The following is a 20,373-nucleotide window of genomic DNA, read 5'->3' on the forward strand; positions in this document are numbered from 1 at the left end:
AATAAACTTTAATTTGTTAGTCGCCTATCTGTCCAATTTTTGGACACTCTAGGCGACTTACAGCAGCAACAAATACAATATACAATACAATAAATACATTACACACTACAATAAATAACCATATTCATCAATTTAAAACTAGCATCAAAACATCAGTTAAAACATTACAACTAATCTAGCTCTAATTCCTGTAGGCCTGCCTGAAGAGCCAGGTCTTTAACGCTCGTCGAAAGCTCATCAGGGAGGAGGCATGTCGAAGATCGTAGGGGAGGGAATTCCAGAGGGTGGGAGCCACTACTGAGAACGCCCTCTCTCTGGTCCACACCAGCCGAGCTGTTTTGGCCAGTGGGACCGAGAGGAGATCCTGCGTGGCTGATCTTGTAAGGCGGCTCAATTGGTGATACTGGAGGCGGTCCTTTAGATAAACCGGGCCGAAACTGTATAGGGTTTTAAAGGTCAATACCAACACCTTGAATTGGGCCCGGTAAACCACTGGTAGCTAGTGAAGGTCTCTCAACACCGGAGTGATGTGTTCCCTGCGACGGCTATGCGTAATCAAGCGTGCCGCCGCATTCTGCACCAGCTGAAGTTTCCAGACCGTCTTCAAGGGTAACCCCACGTAGAGCGCATTACAATAGTCTAAGCAAGAGGAGACCAGGGCATGTATCACTCGCGGGAGAAGCTGTACAGGAAGGTAGGGTCGCAGCCTCTGTATCAGATGTAATTGATACCAAGCTGCCCGGCTCACTGCCGAAACTTGAGCTTCCATGGACAGCTGGGAGTCAAGAATGACCCCGAGGCTGCGGACCTGATCCTTTAGGGGCAATCTTACCCCGTTAAACACCAAGTCGATGTCTCCTAACCTCCTATCACCCACGAGTAACACCTCGGTCTTATCAGGATTTAGCTTCAGCCTGTTCTTGCCCATCCATCCACTAACGGACTCCAGGCACTTGGACATGGTCTCCACAGCCACCTCTGGTGAGGACTTAAATGAGAGATAGAGCTGAGTGTCATCCGCATATTGGTGACACTGCAGCCCAAAACTCCTGATGATGGCTCCCAGCGGCTTCACATAGATGTTAAATAGCATGGGGGAGAGGATAGAACCCTGTGGCACTCCACAAGTGAGAGGCCAAGGGTCTGAAACCTCATCCCCCAATGCTACCCGTTGGTACCTGCCTGAGAGATAGGAATGGAACCACCGTAGAACGGTGCCCCCCATCCCCAATCCCTCTAGGCGGCTCAACAAGATACTGTGGTCGACAGTATCAAAAGCCGCTGAGAGATCCAGGAGGACGAGGAAGGTATGTTCTCCCCTATCCAACGCCCTTCTCATATCATCTACCAGGGTGACCAAGGCTGTTTCAGTTCCATGTCCAGTCCTGAAGCCCGACTGGAATGGATCTAAATAATCCGCTTCATCCAAGTGCGTCTGTAGTTGTTTAGCCACCACTCGCTCTATCACCTTGCCTAAGAATGGTAAATTAGAAACTGGGCGAAAGTTCTTCAACTCTTGGGGATCCAAGGAGGGCTTTTTCAAGATGCGCCTTATCACTGCCTCCTTGAGGGCTGATGGCATTGCACCCTCTTCCAAGGATGCATTTACCACCGCCTTGATCCCTTCGCCCAGTTTCTCCTTGCAACTCACAATGAGCCACGAGGGGCAAGGGTCGAGCAGACAAGTGGTTGGCTTCACAGTAGAGAACACCTTGTCCACTTCCTCAGTGAGAAGAGGCTGAAACCGCTCCCATCGGACCAGAATGCAACTGGCCGATTCTGGCCCACTACTTTGTATCCACGGCGTGCGGAATCGTGCACTTCAGACGCTCGATTTTATTGGCAAAGTGCTTAGCAAATATGTCACAGGAGGCTTTAGAATGTTCCATGGGTTCCTGCGCAACTGGACCGACCAGGCTTCGGACCACTTGGAACAACCTCCTGGGACAACATTCTGCCGACGCAATAGAGGCAGCAAAGAAATCCCTCTTTGCTGCCTTTGTTGCCACATGGTAGGCCGCTATTGCTACTCTAACCAGTGTCCGATCGTCTTCAGCGCCAGACTTCCGCCACCGGCGCTCTAGTCGTCTCACCTCCTGTCTCAGACCTCGCAACCGAGGTGTGTACCAAGGTGCTGTCTGAGTTCTATTCAGGGGGAGAGGGCGTTTCGGAGCCACTTGGTCTACTGCCCTGGTAATCTCCCTATTCCACTCCACCACCAGGGTTTCAACCGAGTGACCTTCTGACAGCTCCATATCTCCCAGCGCATTCAGGAATCCCTTAGATTCCATCAGGCGTCTGGGGCGGACCATCCTAATAGGTCCTCGACCCCTGCGGAGGGTGAGCGGCATTGAGAGGCCTATATTTACCAGATAGTGATCTGACCATGACACGGGGTTAGAAGAAACAGCCCCCATTTTCAGAGCACTATCCTCCCCTCCCGAGACAAACACAAGGTCGAGAGCATGACCGGCTACATGGGTAGATGCTATATTACTAAGGTGCAGTTCCCAAGAAGTCATGGTTTCAATGAAATCCCGAGGGGCTCCCATGAGAGTGGTCTCAGCATGCACGTTGAAATCCCCCAAAACCAACAAATTGGGGGAGAACAACTGCTCAGCCGAGACCACCTCCAGCACCTCGGCCAGGGAGTCTGCCGTGCAGCGAGGCGGGCGGTACACGAGCAGGATCCCTAAACTGCCCTTTAGGTCCAACCTCCAGTACATGCAGTCGACAAACTTGGTCTCGTGGAGGGGAGGTCTGGCAAAAATCAAGGACTCCCGATAGATGACTGCCACTCCCCCTCCCTGCCTACCAATCCTCGGCTGCTGTGCATATCGGAACCCAGCTGGACACATGGCCTCAAGTATGGGAGCTGAGGCCTCGTCCAGCCAGGTTTCCGTAATACATGCCAGGTCTGCGTCCTCATCCAAGATGATATCATGGATGAGAGATGTCTTCTGTACCACAGACCTGGCATTACATAACAGCAGTCGAAGATTGGATGGAGTCCTGCATCCCCCAGTTTTCGTCTGGTTGTGAACAGGCCCGGAACAAGGGATGGGTATAACGTATCTATCCCTTGTTCCCCTAGATTGGCGTTGATATTGTTCTTAAACATACTTGCACAACAACACACAAAACAGCTCTACAAGTCTTTCAAGTAACAAAGAAAAAGGATTTAATCTTGTGAAATAGATGTCGGTATCAGGGAGAACTTTGCCAAGTAGTGACTGGGTTTTTGTCATCTGGCCAGAAGAATGTTGTTCTGACACCCTCAAAAACCTCCTGTGACAATTATGTGAGGCACTTCAGGGATAAAATGCTCAGGTTAGGACAGTATTGCATGCCATGGGTAGAGCAAGTCCTCTGGAGGTATCCAGAGCGCCGTCTATCCCACCTGCACTGGATCACTTTCATTTGTTGTGGTCTGAGGATGTGGACAGGCTGCTTGCAGGGGTGTGGCTGGCCACCTGCCCCCTTGCCCATCTTGGCTTACCAGAGCTAGCGGAAGGGTGGGCCCTGGGGGAGGCACTATCCACCTGGAAGGAGGCAGTGGCGCATCCCCTTCCCTAAGGGACCTCAAAGTATTTAACAACTTTCACCCAGTGGCAAATACACCTTTTTGGGGCCATGAAAGGCGGATCAGGGAATAGGGGTTCAGCCTGTGCTGGATGGGGTTACACTCCCCCTGAAGACGCAGGTTCGCAGTTTGGGTGTGCTCCTGGATTCAGCCTTAAACCTGGAGGCCCAGGTTTCTGCGGTGGCCAGGAATGCTTTTGCACAGTTAAGATTAGTGCGCCAACTGTGCCTGTTCCTGGAGTCGTCTGATCTGGCTATGGTGACACATGCCTTAGTTACATCCCGCTTAGACTACTGTAACGTGCTTTACGTGGGGCTGCCTTTGAAGACTGTTTGGAAACTTCAGCTGGTGCAACGAGCTGCAGCCAGAATATTAACTGGGGCTGGTTACAGGGACCATACAACTCCCCTGCTGCAACAGCTCCACTGGCTGCCAGTCTGTTTCCGGACACAATTCAAAGTGCTGGTTATGACCTATAAAGCCCTATACGGCTTAGGTCCAGGCTATCTGTCAGACCGTATCTCCCTATATGAACCTGCCCGGGCCCTGAGATCTTCAGGAGAGACCCTTCTCACGATCCCAACACCTTCACAAGTGCGACTGGTGGGGACACGAGATAGGGCCTTTTCGGTGGCTGCCCCGAGGCTTTGGAACTCCCTCCCTAGGGAGGCAAGAATGGCCTCCTCTGTGCAGTCTTTCCGCCGACAGCTAAAGACTTTTTTCTTCCGGCAGGCCTTTGGAACTGAAGGTTTTAAGGGTAGTGACTGAAGAGGATGCTGTATGTTATTGTTTTGCCTGTATGCTCCTAAACTCGGTTGCAGTATTTTAAGAGTAATTGGTTTTAACATCTTAATAGTTTAATCCTGTTTTAATGCTGATTTTATATGTTTATATGTTTTATATTTTAATAGGTTCTTAATGATGTGTACTTGTTTTTATCTGGAAGCCGCCTTGAGTTCCAGTTTGGAAAAAGGGCGGGGTATAAATAAAGATGATGATGATGATGATGATGATAATAATAATAATAATTGAGAGGGTGGTGGCAACCCAGTTTCAGGCATGCTTGGAGGAAGCTGATTATCTGGAGGCATTTCAGTCTGGTTTCAGGCAGATTACCTTTGTTAAGAGAGGTTTGGGAGGATGTCTCTGCTTGTCCTCCTTAACCACTTGGCAGCTTCTGATACCGTACCCTTCTGGAGTGGCCCTGTGAGATGAGGGTTGTGGGCATCACAATCTTACTGTGATTCCTCTCCCACCTTGGGAGCCATTTGAGAATGTTGCTATGGGAGGCTATTTGGCACCATGAGAGTTGTCCTGCGGTGTCCCATGGGGTTCTATCTTGTCCCCCAGGCTAGTTAAACATCTATTTGAAGCCACCAGGAGCTTATTTATTTTAGAGCAGGACATAAGAGAGGCAATGGTCTCCAAGATGTGCAGTGACCATGCCATTTATTGTTGTTGTTATGTGCCTTCAAGTCAATTTCGACTTATGGCGACCCTATGTATCAGCGACCTCCAATAGCATCTGTTCTAAACCACCCTGTTCAGATGTTGTAAATTCAGGTCTGTGGCTTCCTTTATGGATCGATCCATCTCTTGTTTGGCCTTCCTCTTTTTCTACTCCCTTCTGTTTTTCCCAGCATTGAAAGAAGTGGATAAGAGAAAAATCAACTCATTTGAAATGTGGTGCTGGAGGAGAGCTTTGCGCATACCATGGACTGCGAAAAAGACAAATAACTGGGTGTCAGAACAAATTAAACCAGGACTATCACTAGAAGCTAAAATGATGAAACTGAGGTTATCATACTTTGGACACTTCATGAGAAGAAACCCTATAAATGAATAACCCCTGAAGCTCCACCAGTGAGCCCTGCAGCTGGTAACAGCACCCCCTGGCTGTTTCTCAACATTCACTTTGGTGATATCTTCAGGTGTCCAGCAAAAATAAGTTCTGTGTTTATGGCCTGTCCAGGGAGGAAAAGGAGGTTTTACTTTGCCACGTCACCTAATGCTCAGAGTTTGTTTTCGTTCTCTCTTTCTAATTTAGACTCACCAACGTGAATTGAAAAGTGGAGGGTCAGATGTGGTGGTCACAAATGAGAACAAGCAAGAATACATTTAGTAAGTAAGAGAGTGCAGAAGCCCTCCTCATGAGGCTTTTGTGTTCTCTTCCCAATGGCAACTCTTTGCCATAAATTCTCTCTTAAGTTTCTGGTCTGCCTTGCCTTACAGCTAATGCTATAGAGAACCTGTAAAACAGCTATAATCGTGCTAGTGTTTTAAACTAAATACTTCTTTCCATTTTACAGTCTTGTAATACAGTGGAGATTTGTGAACAGAATCCGAGAACAGATGGCTGCCTTTAAAGAGGTACTGTCATATGTGAATATGCCTTGTATTCTAATATTCTTAATAGTCTGGAGTCTTGTCTGAACGTTGACTTCAGTCCATTAAGCTTTGGGGCATAATTTTTACCTGTGTGTATTTGCATTTCTGCCTCGCCCTATAAGTAAAGTGGCTTGCATATTCTCTTGAAACGATAGCTGTGCAGCCATGCAAACACCATAGAAAAACCCCAGGAAACAGGGTTGAACATCTTAGATGGGGAACCTGTGGGGGGGGGGAGTTGTTGTCAGACTAAAGCTTCGATCAGCCCCAGCCAGTGTGGCCAGTGGCCAGGGATAGTGGGGGCATTGGGGGGCCCACGGGTCTCCCACCCCGTCTTAGATTCTCCTTCTCGACTCGCTTCCCAGTTTAACTCCAGCAACTCAGCAGGGTTCTGTGTGGGTGAAGTTTGTTGGAAGAAGCTGAATCTGTCTACACCCAGCTAAGAAGATACCTGTGTTGCTGCACATGTCAACAGATTCTTAATGTGTTTCTCCCCGGATAAAATAGGGATCTGCCCTAAATGCCCTCCGAAATGGAACAGGGTTGATGCTCAGCCAGGCTCCCTAGAGAGGGATTCCATAATGATGAGGCTGCGGCTACAAACCTGTTGCTGTGTCCCTGATGTGGCTCATTGCACGCATAGCCAGGACAGTGACTCCCAGGTTTGGCACAGCCTATGCCTCTTGGAGCTGAACAGGTAAAACCCAGCACCTTGATGTGCACATAGGAAACTACAGGCAGCCTGTGCAGATCCTGGAAAGCCAGCATAAGGTCCTTCCCCAGGTGGTTGTCCTCTTCAAGAGTTCTTGCTGTGTTCTGTACATGCCGTACCAGCAGTTCCCAACTTGGTGCCCTCCAGCTGGGACTTCAGCTCATGTGGCTTCCTGGGGCTGATGGAAACAGGTGGAGGGCACCTGCTTGGGGAAGGTTGCATTACACTTTGGAATGAGTTGGAGCATGATGGAGGGGAGCAGGTTCTCAAGAGCCTGCCCACAACCATGCTCATGTAACCAGTCGTCCAGCTTGTCTTAACCCTCTTCTGTATTTTCTAGGGTTTTTTTGAACTAATACCGCAAGATCTTATCAAAATCTTTGATGAAAATGAGTTGGAGGTAAGCATTCCTCTGCTTCCATCAAAACATGTTTCCTGCTGCAATTTTGTGTGTTATTATTTCTCAGAAATAATTTTTCCTCTCTCTTCCTTTTTCCAGTTGCTGATGTGTGGCCTGGGAGATGTTGATGTGAATGATTGGAGGGAACACACAAAGTACAAAAATGGCTACAGTGCAAATCACATAGTTATTCAGTGGTTTTGGAAGGTAACCAGAAGTGATGGTTGTGTTCTTCTGATAGGAACATTTAAGAAAGTGTTGGGCCAGGATTGCATAAGTGACTGTTTATGTACAGGTGTAAGTTGCAAGGAATGAGTAGGATGGATGAAACTCCACTTCCAACAGTGGCACCATTTTAACCACCCATTACAGATCCTAGCAGCCTCCTAAGGCACTCCTTTTGAGTGGTGGAAGCCAAAATAAACACTCAGCCAGCATGAAACCAGGCTATTTTGCTTTGAGCAGGCTCTTAATCTGTGGTTTAAATAAACAAGGTGGGTTGTATTCAACTGAGCCCTACTCAGAGTTGACCCACTCACGTTCATGAACCTGAATTAGTCATATCTATTAACTTCATTGGGTCTGCTCTGATTAGGACTAGCATTGAATACCACCCACAATATTGGCCACATTGAACAGCAAAAAACACTTGTGATTGATCATAATGTTAGCACTTTAGTAAGACTTTGTAATTCTGTTTAGGCTGTGCTAATGATGGATTCTGAAAAAAGAATCAGACTTCTTCAGTTTGTAACTGGCACATCCCGTGTCCCTATGAATGGGTTTGCTGAATTGTATGGTACGTACTTGCAGTAGTCATAATATCATAAGAATGATGTGGTGTTCGTATAAGTATTCTGGAGCAAAGTGCTTCACGCATGGAGCAATCCTTACAACAGCCCCATATTACAATGGTCATATCACGGATGGGGGTGAAGCTGAGATGGGTCTCTTAGTGAGTTTATGGGAGAAGGAGGGCTTCCAGGTCCTTGCCCTCAAAATTTCCTTGGGGTAAAATTACACATTAGAGTGAGTGAGGGAGAGGGGGAGAGAGAAGAGAGAGAGAGAATTGTGTGCAAGCAAGGCAAGTGCGGGAGGAGCTTGTAGAGGGAACAGTTAGCGCTCTTGCCACCCATCAGGTCTCCGTTGGACTGGGAGAACGTCTGCTCTTCCACCCAGTGGACCCCTCCCTTCTCCCAGGGCAGGACAAGGGGCACTCAGGCGATATCCAGTGTTCCGTGTGCCCCACATATTATTTATTTATTTGTTTATTTATTTATTAGATTTATATCCCGCCCTTTCTCTCAGTAGAAGCCCGGGGTGGCATATATATGTCGCTTCAGTGTGCGGTTGGAGAGATGCAGCTGACAAAATCTCTTGGAACACAGATGTTCTGGGATGCTCTGTAGCACCAGCTCTTGTTGATTCCTAATAACTGGAATTAAAATTAAAACCTACTGGAAAGATTGACTGACTTGTTTGCTTTGTAATTATCTATACGCAGTTAAAAAAAATTCCTTCATCTTGCTCCCTCAGAGCTGCTGCTGTGTGGCCGACCTAGTTTGTGGCTCTTGTAAAATATTTTGATCAGCACTTCTGTGAATTGTATATCAGATACCTTTAACTGTTTGGAGGAATGAGCACGTCTAAAGCCGCTTTGGGCTCATGGCACTGACCCTGGCATTTGTATGCTGATTTCGTGTTCAAACTGCCTCACCTTCATTATGTAAGGAATCCTTAACCACCTTCCTGCAAGGGAGGCTTTTGTCCCTATGTTGCAGGTGAGGAGAAATGGGGTGGAATAGTTTGCCAAAGGCTAGAGAACAATTTGTGATCGGGGCAAGGTCGTCTTCGCAGTACAGTCTTTGCCCCAGCCACATTCTCGCTCTGAATAGGTTTTCCTTTTCTGTGTAGTCTGTCTTGTGCCTGCCATTTCCATAGATGAGAGCTGCCTGCAGCCAATGCTTGTATTATGACCAGGTGAGGAGCTAAAATAATGAGACTTACTTATACATTCCTTGCAGGTTCAAATGGACCACAGTTGTTCACCATTGAATACTGGGGCAGCCCTGAAAAACTGCCCAGAGCTCATACTTGGTAAATATTTGTGAACATGAAGCATTTGGTTGGCATTATCTATCCCAGCACATGATTCAGCCTTTTTCCCCTTGTCTCTTCTGGCCATCCCCCCTCCCCGCCCATCACAGTTTTAACCGCTTGGATTTGCCTGCATATGAATCGTTTGAAGACTTGTGGGACAAGCTTCACTTCGCAATTGAAAATGCTCAGGGGTTTGATGGAGTTGACTGAGCCCCAGAGAGGAGGAGGAGAGGCTGCACTTCTTTTCTGTGCTGTAATTCGAGTTTACAAACCAATCTATTCCAGGGACTCTATTGCTGTATTTATATGGCAATTAAACCTTTATGATATCCTTTTTTTTAGATGTTAATTTCAGTAATGCTTAGTTGCATTTTGTATTTCAAACTCTTGCCTTTTTCAATGGGTGGTACAAATGACATCAGCCTTGTGTTACCTCTTACAAATATTTGCTGCCTTGGCACTCTGAACTACTGAAATCTTAAGCTGTGAAAAGCAGAGTTCGTTTGTCTTCCGTCTGTCTGTTGTCCGTGTGTGTTCTCTCTTCAGAGATAGCAAAACAGCCCAGGGATTCTGCTCTTGGGTTCCAAGGCACTTCTTTCGACTTTCCAAAGCACCTTACTATATTTTTTGAGTAAAACTCTTCAAATCTTTCCATCTGTTGGCAGTAAACTAGCTCTGGCTGCAGCTGGGCACACTGTTGCAAGAGTTGAGTTACAGGGGCTTGTGTGCTGGTACCTGTTGCTGAACTGGTTGCCTTAATCTCCAAGGGCATCGGGATGAGTAGGAGCGACTCCAGGGCATGCAACCGCTTTAGCACAGTTCCCAGCCATTCCGTGGAACTTGCCTAGGAGGGAAACGTATTCCTGGTTGATTGTGCCCTATGTTTTTAGTATTCATACTTCTATTTTTAAACTTGTTAACTTTTGAGACTGAAAAGCAGCATGGATTTAAATGAGATTATTTTAAAATCTGTTTGGATTTATAAACTATTGTATTTTTGGTAAATCATATTTTGATAAATTGTCTATTATTTTTAGCTTTACTTCCTCAAACCACAGTGTTAAGTTGTAACAAAATGCCTTTTCATATTCATTCTTACAGTATTGCACCACAAAAGTATGGGCATGTTTACAGGGTTTTGTGGGCCAAATTCAGCAATTAGATATGTGGAAACACTTTGCAGAATGCACCCAGGGCAGAATTTAGCCCTGAAATTACTTCACATGTTACATTATTCCCTTTCTATCCCAACTGCATTTTTATATTTTGTCAACTTTTAGTCTAATAACCAAATAAAAATACAGTATAACCAAAGTTGTAGTAAATGTGTAATTTATTGAGAACTGGCAGTTTTACATAAATTAGCCATAAAACCTTTTGTACATTTGTTAAATAAGAAATGTGGGTATTTTGGTATGACTGTCAGGGTTGGGCAGTACTGGGTTTAAAAGTTTTGAGAGAGGGAGTTTGCACGGCAGTTTCTGGTTTTGATTACCTCTTGAGCCATTTTGTCTTGCACACACTGAGCAGTTCCCCAAATCCCAAAGTCCTAATCCAGTTTGAAGGAGCTTGCGTCTGATCACACACACACACACACACACACACACACGAACCATCAGAATGGACACTCGGCTGCCACTGTGCATGGGGAGGTCGCATCCAAGATGTGGAGAAAAGATGGACACCACCCACCCACCCCCGGTGGCCGGCTGCTGCCCAAGACCTGCAACTTGCCTTAACAAATGGATCTAAAGGGAACTTTCCGGTCCTTTTTGGACTGGATCTAATGCAGAGGATTACAAGTATATAAAGAATACTGTTCGATCTACATACTGCTTTTTGTATTTTTGTAAAACTTGGAATGATCTGTCTGTATAGATTTGAATGTAACAGAGTACAAATTTCAACAACTAAGAACATGAATCAGTAAATAAAAAGTATATTCAATAAGCTCACTGGTGTTCTTTCAAGTCAATCTGGTACTTCAGGAATTGGCTAAAACTAGTCATCTGCAGCATGCTGGACCACTATCTCCCACTTCCAGCGAAACTCTTTCCCCAAATGCTTTTGCTGTCCTCCCACCTTTTTCCTGCCTTTTATTCTTCTCCTCTATTCCCCCCCCCCAAAAAAGCTTATTTCTAGAAAATGCATGACGGCAACATGGGTGGAATCTCTATCTGAGCCCTTCACTGCAGCCATCTCCTATATCCCTCCTTGCCTAATCTCAGCATTTGGACACTCCAAGCTCTTCACCCCAAACTTTGCCTCCCCCCTACCCCCCCCCAGCAATTCTAGAACCGTGGAGCATTTGGAGTGTGTTGGGCAAACCTATCTCTGAACAACCCTAAAGAGCTTTCCACCCTCCTGCCTTTCACCATGAGACAAAAGTGGCTGACGCATGGAGCCAGAGCTGTCTGAGAAAATGTGTTTTGTTTTTTCCACTGGATAAGAAGCAACGCAAACTACTCCCAAACATGCAGCTATATCAACCCAGATTACAGACTGTTTACCTTAATCAGTGGTTTGGAAGCCAGATTTCTAGGATGAAAACCAAGTTTATTCCTAAAATCAAGCAAATCCTTGAGCTGCAGCCAGCAGCAGCTATAAGACGTCTGCCTCAGCATCCCTCTGAGCCTATCACAGTCCCTAGAAATGATCTGGTGAGACTATTTAAGTGGGTTATATTCACCTTCCACATAGCCAATGCGTGTCCTCAAGTATGGAGTTAGGTGAAGAGTGAAACACACACTTCATAGGCTGATCACAGATTGGAACCTCGATGGGGTTCAGCAACTGCATAAGGTATAGAAAATTATGGAATCTTCTACCTTTTAGATTCCTTCAAGAAAAGAAGTGAAAGATTGTCCTGCAGCCACAGGGGTTTGGTGAGTCACATGCAGCGATCACTTTCTATCTTTGGTTCATATGCCATCCCATCTATATCAGGAAATCTACTCATTTCTCATCAAAAATAAAAGGGGGGTTAAAACTGCTTGCTGTCTGATAGGTCTACACCAGGTATCTAAAACCATTTTTGCTAGCCTCTCTTACTAATATAGCTTCCTATCACTCCACCCAAATTGTTAATGGTAAAGATTTTCTGGCACCTTTACAAGCAACGACAGTACTAGTTCCCCCTTGGGAGATGGAGGCAATCTTCATTACTCGTCAAGCTCCACCAGAGGGCATAATAAGCCAGGTGACATTAAAAAAAAAGTGCAGTCTACCGGATTATTATGAACTAGCAGGACAGCTTCACATTCTAGATGAGTTTGGGCATACCAACTAATTTGTCTTGGTCCAAAAAAGCCATGAGTTTCTGCATAATGGGATTTAAGCAATTGTAGTATGCAGCTGACTCTTTAGGAATGAACCGAAGTTCCATTCTGTCTAGCTCACCTCTGAGCAAATACAACTGATCAATGGCCAAGTGTCAGCTTAGAGCATCTATAATCAATTACCAAGTTGACTGCTTGTATGAAGACAGACTAACACAGCTCCTGTTTGTTTCCTTGAGGCTTCTGTCAGAGAGCTTTGTTGGTAGGTTGCACCCATACCTTACAAGAGGCTGCACCACAAAAGGGAGACACTAAATCCTATGAATATAATCTATAAAATAACCTACAAAGGCAACCTTCCCAAACATTGTGCTATGCTGGTAAGGGTTCTCCAAATCTTCTGGCAGGCCCTAGGCTGGTGAAGGCTGTACTGAGTTTGCTAACAAGGCAAGAATGGAGGTAGTTATGCATTAAAATGTATTTGATGTTTTTAATGAAATGTCCACCAAATGGTGAAAATATGCATGAAAAGGAGGCTATAGCTCTGGGAACTATTTGAGGTTTGCAGGCAAGTGCTAGCCTGAGCTATTCCTTCCTGTACTATTGGATTTACTTCACCTTCCTTTCCACTGCCCCTCTAATCAGTCACCCCCAGCTCTGACTCTCATTTTGTGTATCACTTTATACTTGCATAAAGTGCACTTAACTGCATTTGTGACTGTCTTGCCCATTCATCTAGCTTGGAGAGGCTTTTGGAGTTGCATTCAATCCCTTTTGTTTTTACCACTCCAAATAATGTGGTGTCATCCTCACACTTTGCCACCTACACAGACAAATTTATGAACGAGTTAGCACCAGTCCTGATCCAGCTCCTTGGGGGACTTCCTCCATTGATCCCTACTCCCTGCTCTTTCACCAGTTACTGATGCATGAGAGGGCCTCTCTTTTTATCCCACGACTGCTAAGCTTATTCAGAGCCTTTTTTGAAAGTCCAAAACAATGATTTGTAGATTGAAGTCACGGTCAGAGCTCTTCTGTGCTAGAAATGTCAGATTTAAAAAGGTGATGAAACTAGCAAATGTATGTGATCTGTGCTGTATGTAAAATCCTATCAAGTTGCTGCATCTGTCATTGTGGCACTTTCTGCTGTGGTGCATTATTTGGTCCCATGAAAGCAAGCACCATGCAACTGCAGAATCAACAAAAGATGCCACATGTCATTTTGCCATACTGTAGGCTTGCTAACCATTTTGAGAGATACCCACATAGGGACTCTGTAAGAGATTCTTCATTAATTAATTGAATTTATATTCCACCCCTCCTCCCAATAGGAGCCCAGGGCTCCAGTTTGGTGGCAGGCAGAAAAAGGTTCAGCTGCAAAGATCACTGGGCTCAGCGGGCTGAATCCCTCCCTCCCCTCCACACACACGGTGCCACCAATCTGAGCTAAGCAAAAATTCCAAGAGTTTCTAGTGCCAAGTAGAAAGGATAGTCTTTGTTAGGAAAGCAAGTGCACTTTAAGCTCTCATAGACTATTTTGCAAATAGACCTCAAACCACTTCAGAAGATCTTTTGGGTGTGATCTGGGCCCTCTCAAAAATATTAGATTTGTTGGTGGTAAGAAAGATATCCAAGATAGACGTGTAGTCTGCGTGTGTGTGTGCGAGAAAGTGAGGCCGGGAGGGGGCTGGGGAAATGCTCCCCTCTGTTTATCTTCACACTCCTGAGAGGTCATTGCTCTTTTGCTGTGACAGCAGCTGGTAGGTAGGAAGAGTCCTTTGGAGAGAGCAGGGAGGGGAGGTGAAGATAAGGGGCCGGGCAGTGGAGCCTTCCTCTGGCTAGAGGTCCTTCATATCTGTGAAAGATAAAATGGGGCAGCAGGAGGCGTTGGACATCTATCCTTCGGCTGAGGGTGAAGATAAAAAGGAAAAAACAAGCGAGTCCTAGAAATTTACAAAAGGGTAAAGACAAGGATAAAACCTCTTTACGTACACCTCTGGGCCTCAGTAGGCCTCTTGGTAAGCTTTCCACCTTTAAATGCAAGTTTATCAGGAAACTTAGTACGTGGACCAAATCCTACAAGGACAGTTGTGCAGTGGCCAATGCAGCAGTGCAGGGCCCCTTTGTGATAGTTACAGCCACACCCCCTTCTAAGAGGCTAGAACAATCTGGCCAGGCTGGAGCCCTGCTTTCTGCTTCTCTCTCTGTGTCAGAGATATCGCCTGAACGACTGAATTCAGAGTGGCTCCACATTTTACCTTCTGCTGCTAACCAACCCAATCAATCTTTATTACAGTCAATGGCCAGCATAAAATAAAAATAGAAGGAAACAACAGAAAACAGAAAATATATAAAATGAAGCAGCATGACCTAAAATAGAATAAAAATATAGCCATAAAACGAGCAATATTACAAGAGTCCCAAACATATTGCAGACTCCAAAAGGGAAGACTATCGGATGGCTAGAATTAATTCCTGATGAGTTTTACATGCTGTAGACAAAATTTAGCTACCCTAAGTAGCTGCATTTTGATCAGAGTAGAAAAGCATAGAGCACATCCAATCATCCTGGCAATTTTAACAAAGGTTGATCAATAAATATCTTATGTAAATCACGGTAAAATAGACAATACAAAAGAACATGGGTCACTGATTCAACCTCACAGGGACACTTGCATTCACAGCAAGAGTTTTTTATGTATCTTCCCTGCAAAACAGCTGAGGGAAGGACATATAAGCATGGCTGATACCAAACTGTTTGATGATGTAGATGGGATGCTATCATCAGGACTGTCTCTTCTTCTGCAATTACAGAATTCTCACTCCCCACAACTTGGCTTTTTGAAGAACTAATAAAGGCTTGCTTGCAGTTGACACTCATTGGAGCCTGCACAGCTGCCTCAGAAAGCCCTACAACAATAAATGCTGCCCCCCATTCTCTTTCTCTGGGGGATTTTTTGCTGCTGTTTTTTCTAAATAAAGGAATTCACACTCCCTAAGCAGGCCATTCTTTTCGTAGAGGAATTTGTAACCTTTTTTTTTAACTTTGCCACCCTCTAGAAGGTAGGGATTTTTGCACCCCCTCCTCCTTCCACACATACCTAGAATGTTAGAAAGAAGGCAGAGGTTTTAGCCCATTCAGGCTGTTTTCATCACCACCACAACCACCATCATGCTGCAAGATAAGGAACTTCCTTTGCTGAATTTCCCTCGGCTGCCACACTAACTGCATTTGGGCAGAGCTTATGAGTTTTAGGAGGAAAAGTAAGCATGGAAGTTCCTGATCCTAACCTCTGGTTTTGACTACACACCTCCACACACCCACTTAACCATATTTATTTGTGTTTCACCTTGCCATGCACACCACAGATACAGAAAATATTGTTAAGATCTGAAACACCGTCATTGCTCTGCTTTGGACCAGAGGTTAAAGAGATAGCCGTAGGGAGCATCCTTAGTGCAATTAGAGGATTTACTATAATACTAGGATAATAAAATCCTGGATTTTATTTACTAACCTGTATCTGAATTCCAGTTGCTGGGGAGCACATGTCCTGCTTTCAGGCTTGCCAAAGACATGTTTGGTCACTGTGAGAAGAGGATCCTGGACTGAGCAGCCCGAACTTCGGTCTATCCAACAGCCAAGCTCTTCTGATGTTCTTATGCAGGAGTGGGGGCCCTGCGGCCCTGCAGGGGTTACTGGGTTCATGGCCAGTGGCCAGGGATAATGGAGCTGTAGTCTAACCACACCTGCAGGGCCAAAGGTTCCCCACACTCGTCCTTATGGAATGAAGCATGGTTCTGTTGTCCCTTGTCTATGTGTGGTGCTGAACCATTAGTGAGAAGCAGCAGAAATTAAAAGAAGAGCTTCTACTGATTGCTATTAAGAATGTAAAACAGTGTTATGCTGGCCACACGCACCAGTGATGCTAGATCTTTATCAGGCTTTAACTGTTGCACTTCATACCTTGCATAGCTTCCACAAGGTCTCCAGTTATACAAGCAATTAATCAAAATCAGAGATAAAAGGGCAGCCATAAATAGAATGCATCCCAAAAAAATCTACATGGAAATGGCAGCTAATTAAATGGTTTGGGCTTATATGAGTTGTTGGTTTTCTAAAATGAATTATGTACATACAGTGGAAGAAGTATTTTGGTCCCCAGGAAAGGAAGTTGTGCTGGTCAGGGCTCAGGAGTGAGGCAGCTCTTCAGAGACATATTGCCGAGGGCGTCTGGCTTGGATGGAACTCAAAGAAATGGCCAGCGAACTCATTGCGCTGGGCTAGGAGCGTCGACGCCCCGCCTTTCGGCCCCCGCGGGACCTCCCAGGCTCTCGTAAACGCGCCCCCCCGCCTTGCCTCTCGAGCTGGAGTGGCCCCCGCCAGGGGCTCCTGGGCGCTGCTCCTGGCCCGGAGTAGCCCCGCCCGCCAGGTGGGGGGGCAGCCTCTAGACGACCCGCCGCGCCTGCCTGGGTCAGCTCCCATCTGGCCAGGCAGCCCCCCGTGGGCGGCTGCCCCTACCTGGGATGGCCCCTCTGAGCGGCCAGGGGGACCTTGGTGGCCCGGAGACTGGGGCACTGGCTGACTCGCACCCAGCTCCGCTCCACCGGCCGTGGCCGGGGTTCCCTTTGGACGGTGAGCCCGCCTAACCCGGAGCCTTTCGCTTGGCCTGCCAGTCACTTGGGCGGCCCCTTGGGAGGGCAAAGGCAGGGCGGGAAGCCCAGGAGGGCCCGGCGGCGGGGGGTCCCTCCAGCCAGCCAGCGCCCGACGGGAAGCGGCTCCTCGGCATCAGCTCTGCCATGCTGCGATATACTGCTCCTGAAGCGGGAGGATCTACGGAGCCGTCACGGGGTTGCTCAGGCTCGGGGGTGGCCAGCGACGCGCAGGGCGGCCTGAAGGCGAAGCCGACCCCGTGCCCTTGCCGAGGCCCCCCTCGGGAACCCAAACGGGGGGCCGTCTCTCCCCGCCGGAGGGCATCGGAGCAGGGGGTGGGCGCCCGGCCCCCCAGGGCCCAGGAGCCCAAGGCGGGTGGGCAGGAAGGCCGGCCGGGGTCCCCCAAAGGAGAGGGAACAGCAGCGAGAGCCTGCCCGGGTGGGCGCGCCGTCCGCCTTCGGGTGGCCTCGGAGAGGGAGCGAGGGGAGAGCCCCCGTCGGGCCGAAGCCCAGGGCGGGAGGGAGCGCCCGCAGCGCAGGTCGGCGCGCCCCCTCCTCGTCCCCCGAGGCCGCTTGGGGGGCAGGCGGCTGACCTCGGGGGCCGGCCAGAGCAGAGCCCCCCCGGCCCAGCCAAAGGCCAATGATGAGCCGCAGAAAGTAGCGCCGGGACAGCTGCGCGCCCGGGGAGCCCCCTCCCCCGCCCTGCTGGCCCTTGCAGCCCCCTCCTCCCTTTTGTGTGTGAGTCTGCTCACACTGTGTCCGTGCGCGACCCGGAGGGGGGAGAAGAAAGAGTCCCCCGGCGGGAGCGAGCGCGGGACGGAGAGGCGGGCAGAAGCCATTCGGCCCTCTGGACGGACGGACACGCGGCTGGCCCGAGGCGAGAGCATGCCCCAGAGAGCCGGCTGCTAAATGGCGCCCCGTCGGAGACCGCTCCCCGCCTTCCTCTGCCTCCTCGCCGTCCCAGGTGAGTCAGCGGCCCGGGCGCCGCGCATCCCCCGACCGGCCGGCCAGCCGGGTGACTGGCTGCGGGCCGGCCGGCCGGCCCTCCCTCCTGGCACCCGGCCCAGTAGAAGCGTCGGCGGAGGAGGAGGCGGCCAGCCGGCCGGCCCCTCCTCTCCCCTCGTGGCTCTTTCCCTTCCATTCCGAGCCGCCTCGGGCTGCTGCCGCCTTGACGCCGCCCGGAGCGCGCTCCCTTCGCTCGGAGCCCCTGCCGTCCCTCGGCGCCTGTCTCCGTGCTGCGTCGGGGCGCCCCGTCGGCGCCGGCCTTCGCGGCGGTTCCTCATAGCCCGGGAGAGCTCCGTTCCACGGCGGAGCCGATCCGGCTTTCCCCGTCGCTGCGAAGGCTCGCCTCGGGGAAGGGGGGGCCCAGGAGCCTTTCCCACGCCGGGCGGCCCGCAGGGATGGGCGCCTCGCGGGCCCGGCGTCGTCGTGGCTCGTGGTTCCTGGCAAGGCTGGCGTCGACACTCTTGCCAAGTGCGCCGGCGCTAAGACGTGGCCCACGAACGCGGCGCTTCTCGGCGAGCGGGAGCGGGACTGACTTGCCGGGTTTGCCCAGGCGGCCTCCGGCCCGAAAGACCACCCCATCCCGGGGCGTTTCCCTCCCTCGCCCGCGTGCGGCGCCCTCGAGGGGCAGCGCCGTGCTCCTTGGAAGGGGAGCCCCGACGGGGAGCCGCGCCGGAGAGCGCGCTGCTGCGATCGCCTGGCGTGGCTTTCCCAAGGCAGAGCCCTCCCGCCGCGGGGCGGCGCTGCCCGGCTCCTCTGGGGGTGGGCTGGGCTGCCATGGGGTCCGCTGGCCCCGGGCCTGTGGGTGGCAGGTGCCCCTTGGCCCCCCTTGGCGGACTGCCCAGCACCGTGCTGGAGACGCACACAGCACACGCCTTGCAGACTTGGGGGGGGGGCTCTAGTTTTCGCTGCCGGGAGGGCGAAGAGAGAGGAGGAACTTTCTTCCCGAAGGTCTTTTCAAGGAAGTTTTCCGCGGGTCGCCCCTTGCCCTCCCTTTGATCTGGTTGCCACCTGCCGAAGTGGCCTGTTGCAGAGCGCAGCGTTCCGTCAAGTACCCGGCTAGATTAATCTGTTTGGCAAAATCAGCTGGAAGGAAACCCTTTAAATGCTTTAAAACACTAATTTCTGAGGCAGTACAACTGGCAGGCCCTGCCATTAGGATACAGGGTTTTTCTCGGTTTCTTCTTTTCTTGTTGGGGGGAGCAGTCATTAGAGCCTTTCTGCCCTTTAGGCCATGTTTGATCCTCCTGTTTCTTTCCTTTTCCTCTCCCTCTTTCTTGCACTCCCAGGAATATGGTGCTCTAGTGAACTGTTTTTTGTGAAAGAACCCCAGGATGCTACTGTGGCTAGGAAGGAGGCCGTGGTTTTCGACTGTCAGGCACGTGGCGAAGGCCCCATCACCCTCACGTGGCTCAAAAATGGGGTGAAGGTTTCTGACACCGAACGGATCTACCCATTGTCGAATGGCTCTTTGTACATCAGTGAGGTGGAGAGCAAACGGGGTGAGACGCTGGACGAGGGCTACTACCAGTGCTTGGCCCTCAACAAATACGGCGCCATCCTCAGCCATAAGGCCCACCTTACCTTGGCCAGTAAGTCATCTCGGTTGCTTGTCTTCACTGTTGATAATTTTCCTCCTTTGCAAGCCTGTTCAGAATAGAGCGAAAACTTAAATTCACGCAGGATACATAAAATGCATTGCTTTTATTTTTTCTAATGTGATTTAAAATTTGCAAGAATTTCAGTGGCTCTTATTGGTCAAGTTTGTGACCGTGCACAGCGTTCTCTTAACCTCTGCGGTGGGGAGTATGGAGAGGCTGGTTTTGCCTGGTCTGCTCCAAACAGGACCCCTGGCATTTGCTGAAAGTGAGATTTCTGAATGGACTGTTGGGTCAGACTCCCCCAATTTGGCCCCTCTGGCTGTTTGGACTGCAACTCCCATCAGCCCCCACCAGCACAGTTGTATTCTGCTGCTAAACAGCTGGAAGGGGCAGCAGGTTGGAGAAATTTGGTGTACAGTGACCTAAATAATGATGCGGCACTTACCTCCAAGCGCATAGTGGCTCTGTATTTTGTTAATGTGCTGGTTTCAGAGTTGGGAAAGCCCACCTTTGCTGCCATCTTGCTCTGAAGGGGTAGAGCCTTGCACATAGAAGGTCCCAGGTTCAACCCCAGCTGGGGCTGGAAATTGCACCCTCTCTGGAACCCCGGAGAGCCCCTGCACATTAGTGTGGACAGTGCTAAGCAAGATCAAACA

The 20,373-nt window shown here is 49.1% G+C and overlaps 2 protein-coding genes across 4 annotated transcripts in view; both read left to right on the top strand.

Moving 5' to 3' along the window:
• Window positions 1-10,497, top strand: part of NEDD4 (NEDD4 E3 ubiquitin protein ligase) — an 87,810-nt gene extending 77,313 nt beyond the window's left edge. For 2 of the 3 annotated variants that reach the window (XM_061595930.1, XM_061595928.1), the window contains 6 exons: window positions 5,631-5,704; window positions 5,893-5,953; window positions 7,024-7,083; window positions 7,183-7,290; window positions 9,108-9,180; window positions 9,291-10,497. In XM_061595930.1, the coding sequence (XP_061451914.1) occupies window positions 5,631-5,704; window positions 5,893-5,953; window positions 7,024-7,083; window positions 7,183-7,290; window positions 9,108-9,180; window positions 9,291-9,532 (618 nt within the window). In that variant the 3' untranslated portion in view covers window positions 9,533-10,497. Of the gene's footprint in view, window positions 1-5,630; window positions 5,705-5,892; window positions 5,954-7,023; window positions 7,084-7,182; window positions 7,291-7,785; window positions 7,883-9,107; window positions 9,181-9,290 lie in introns of all 3 variants that reach the window. The other variant, XM_061595929.1, reaches the window with a different exon arrangement.
• A 7,997-nt stretch (window positions 10,498-18,494) lies between these two features.
• Window positions 18,495-20,373, top strand: part of PRTG (protogenin) — a 118,349-nt gene continuing 116,470 nt past the window's right edge. Inside the window, exon 1 of the mRNA XM_061595353.1 lies at window positions 18,495-19,708. Within this exon, the coding sequence (XP_061451337.1) occupies window positions 19,351-19,708 (358 nt within the window). The 5' untranslated portion in view covers window positions 18,495-19,350. The remainder of the gene's footprint in view (window positions 19,709-20,373) is intronic.

This window comes from Rhineura floridana, chromosome 14 (assembly GCF_030035675.1).
Source record: "Rhineura floridana isolate rRhiFlo1 chromosome 14, rRhiFlo1.hap2, whole genome shotgun sequence".
Taxonomy (NCBI): domain Eukaryota; kingdom Metazoa; phylum Chordata; class Lepidosauria; order Squamata; family Rhineuridae; genus Rhineura; species Rhineura floridana.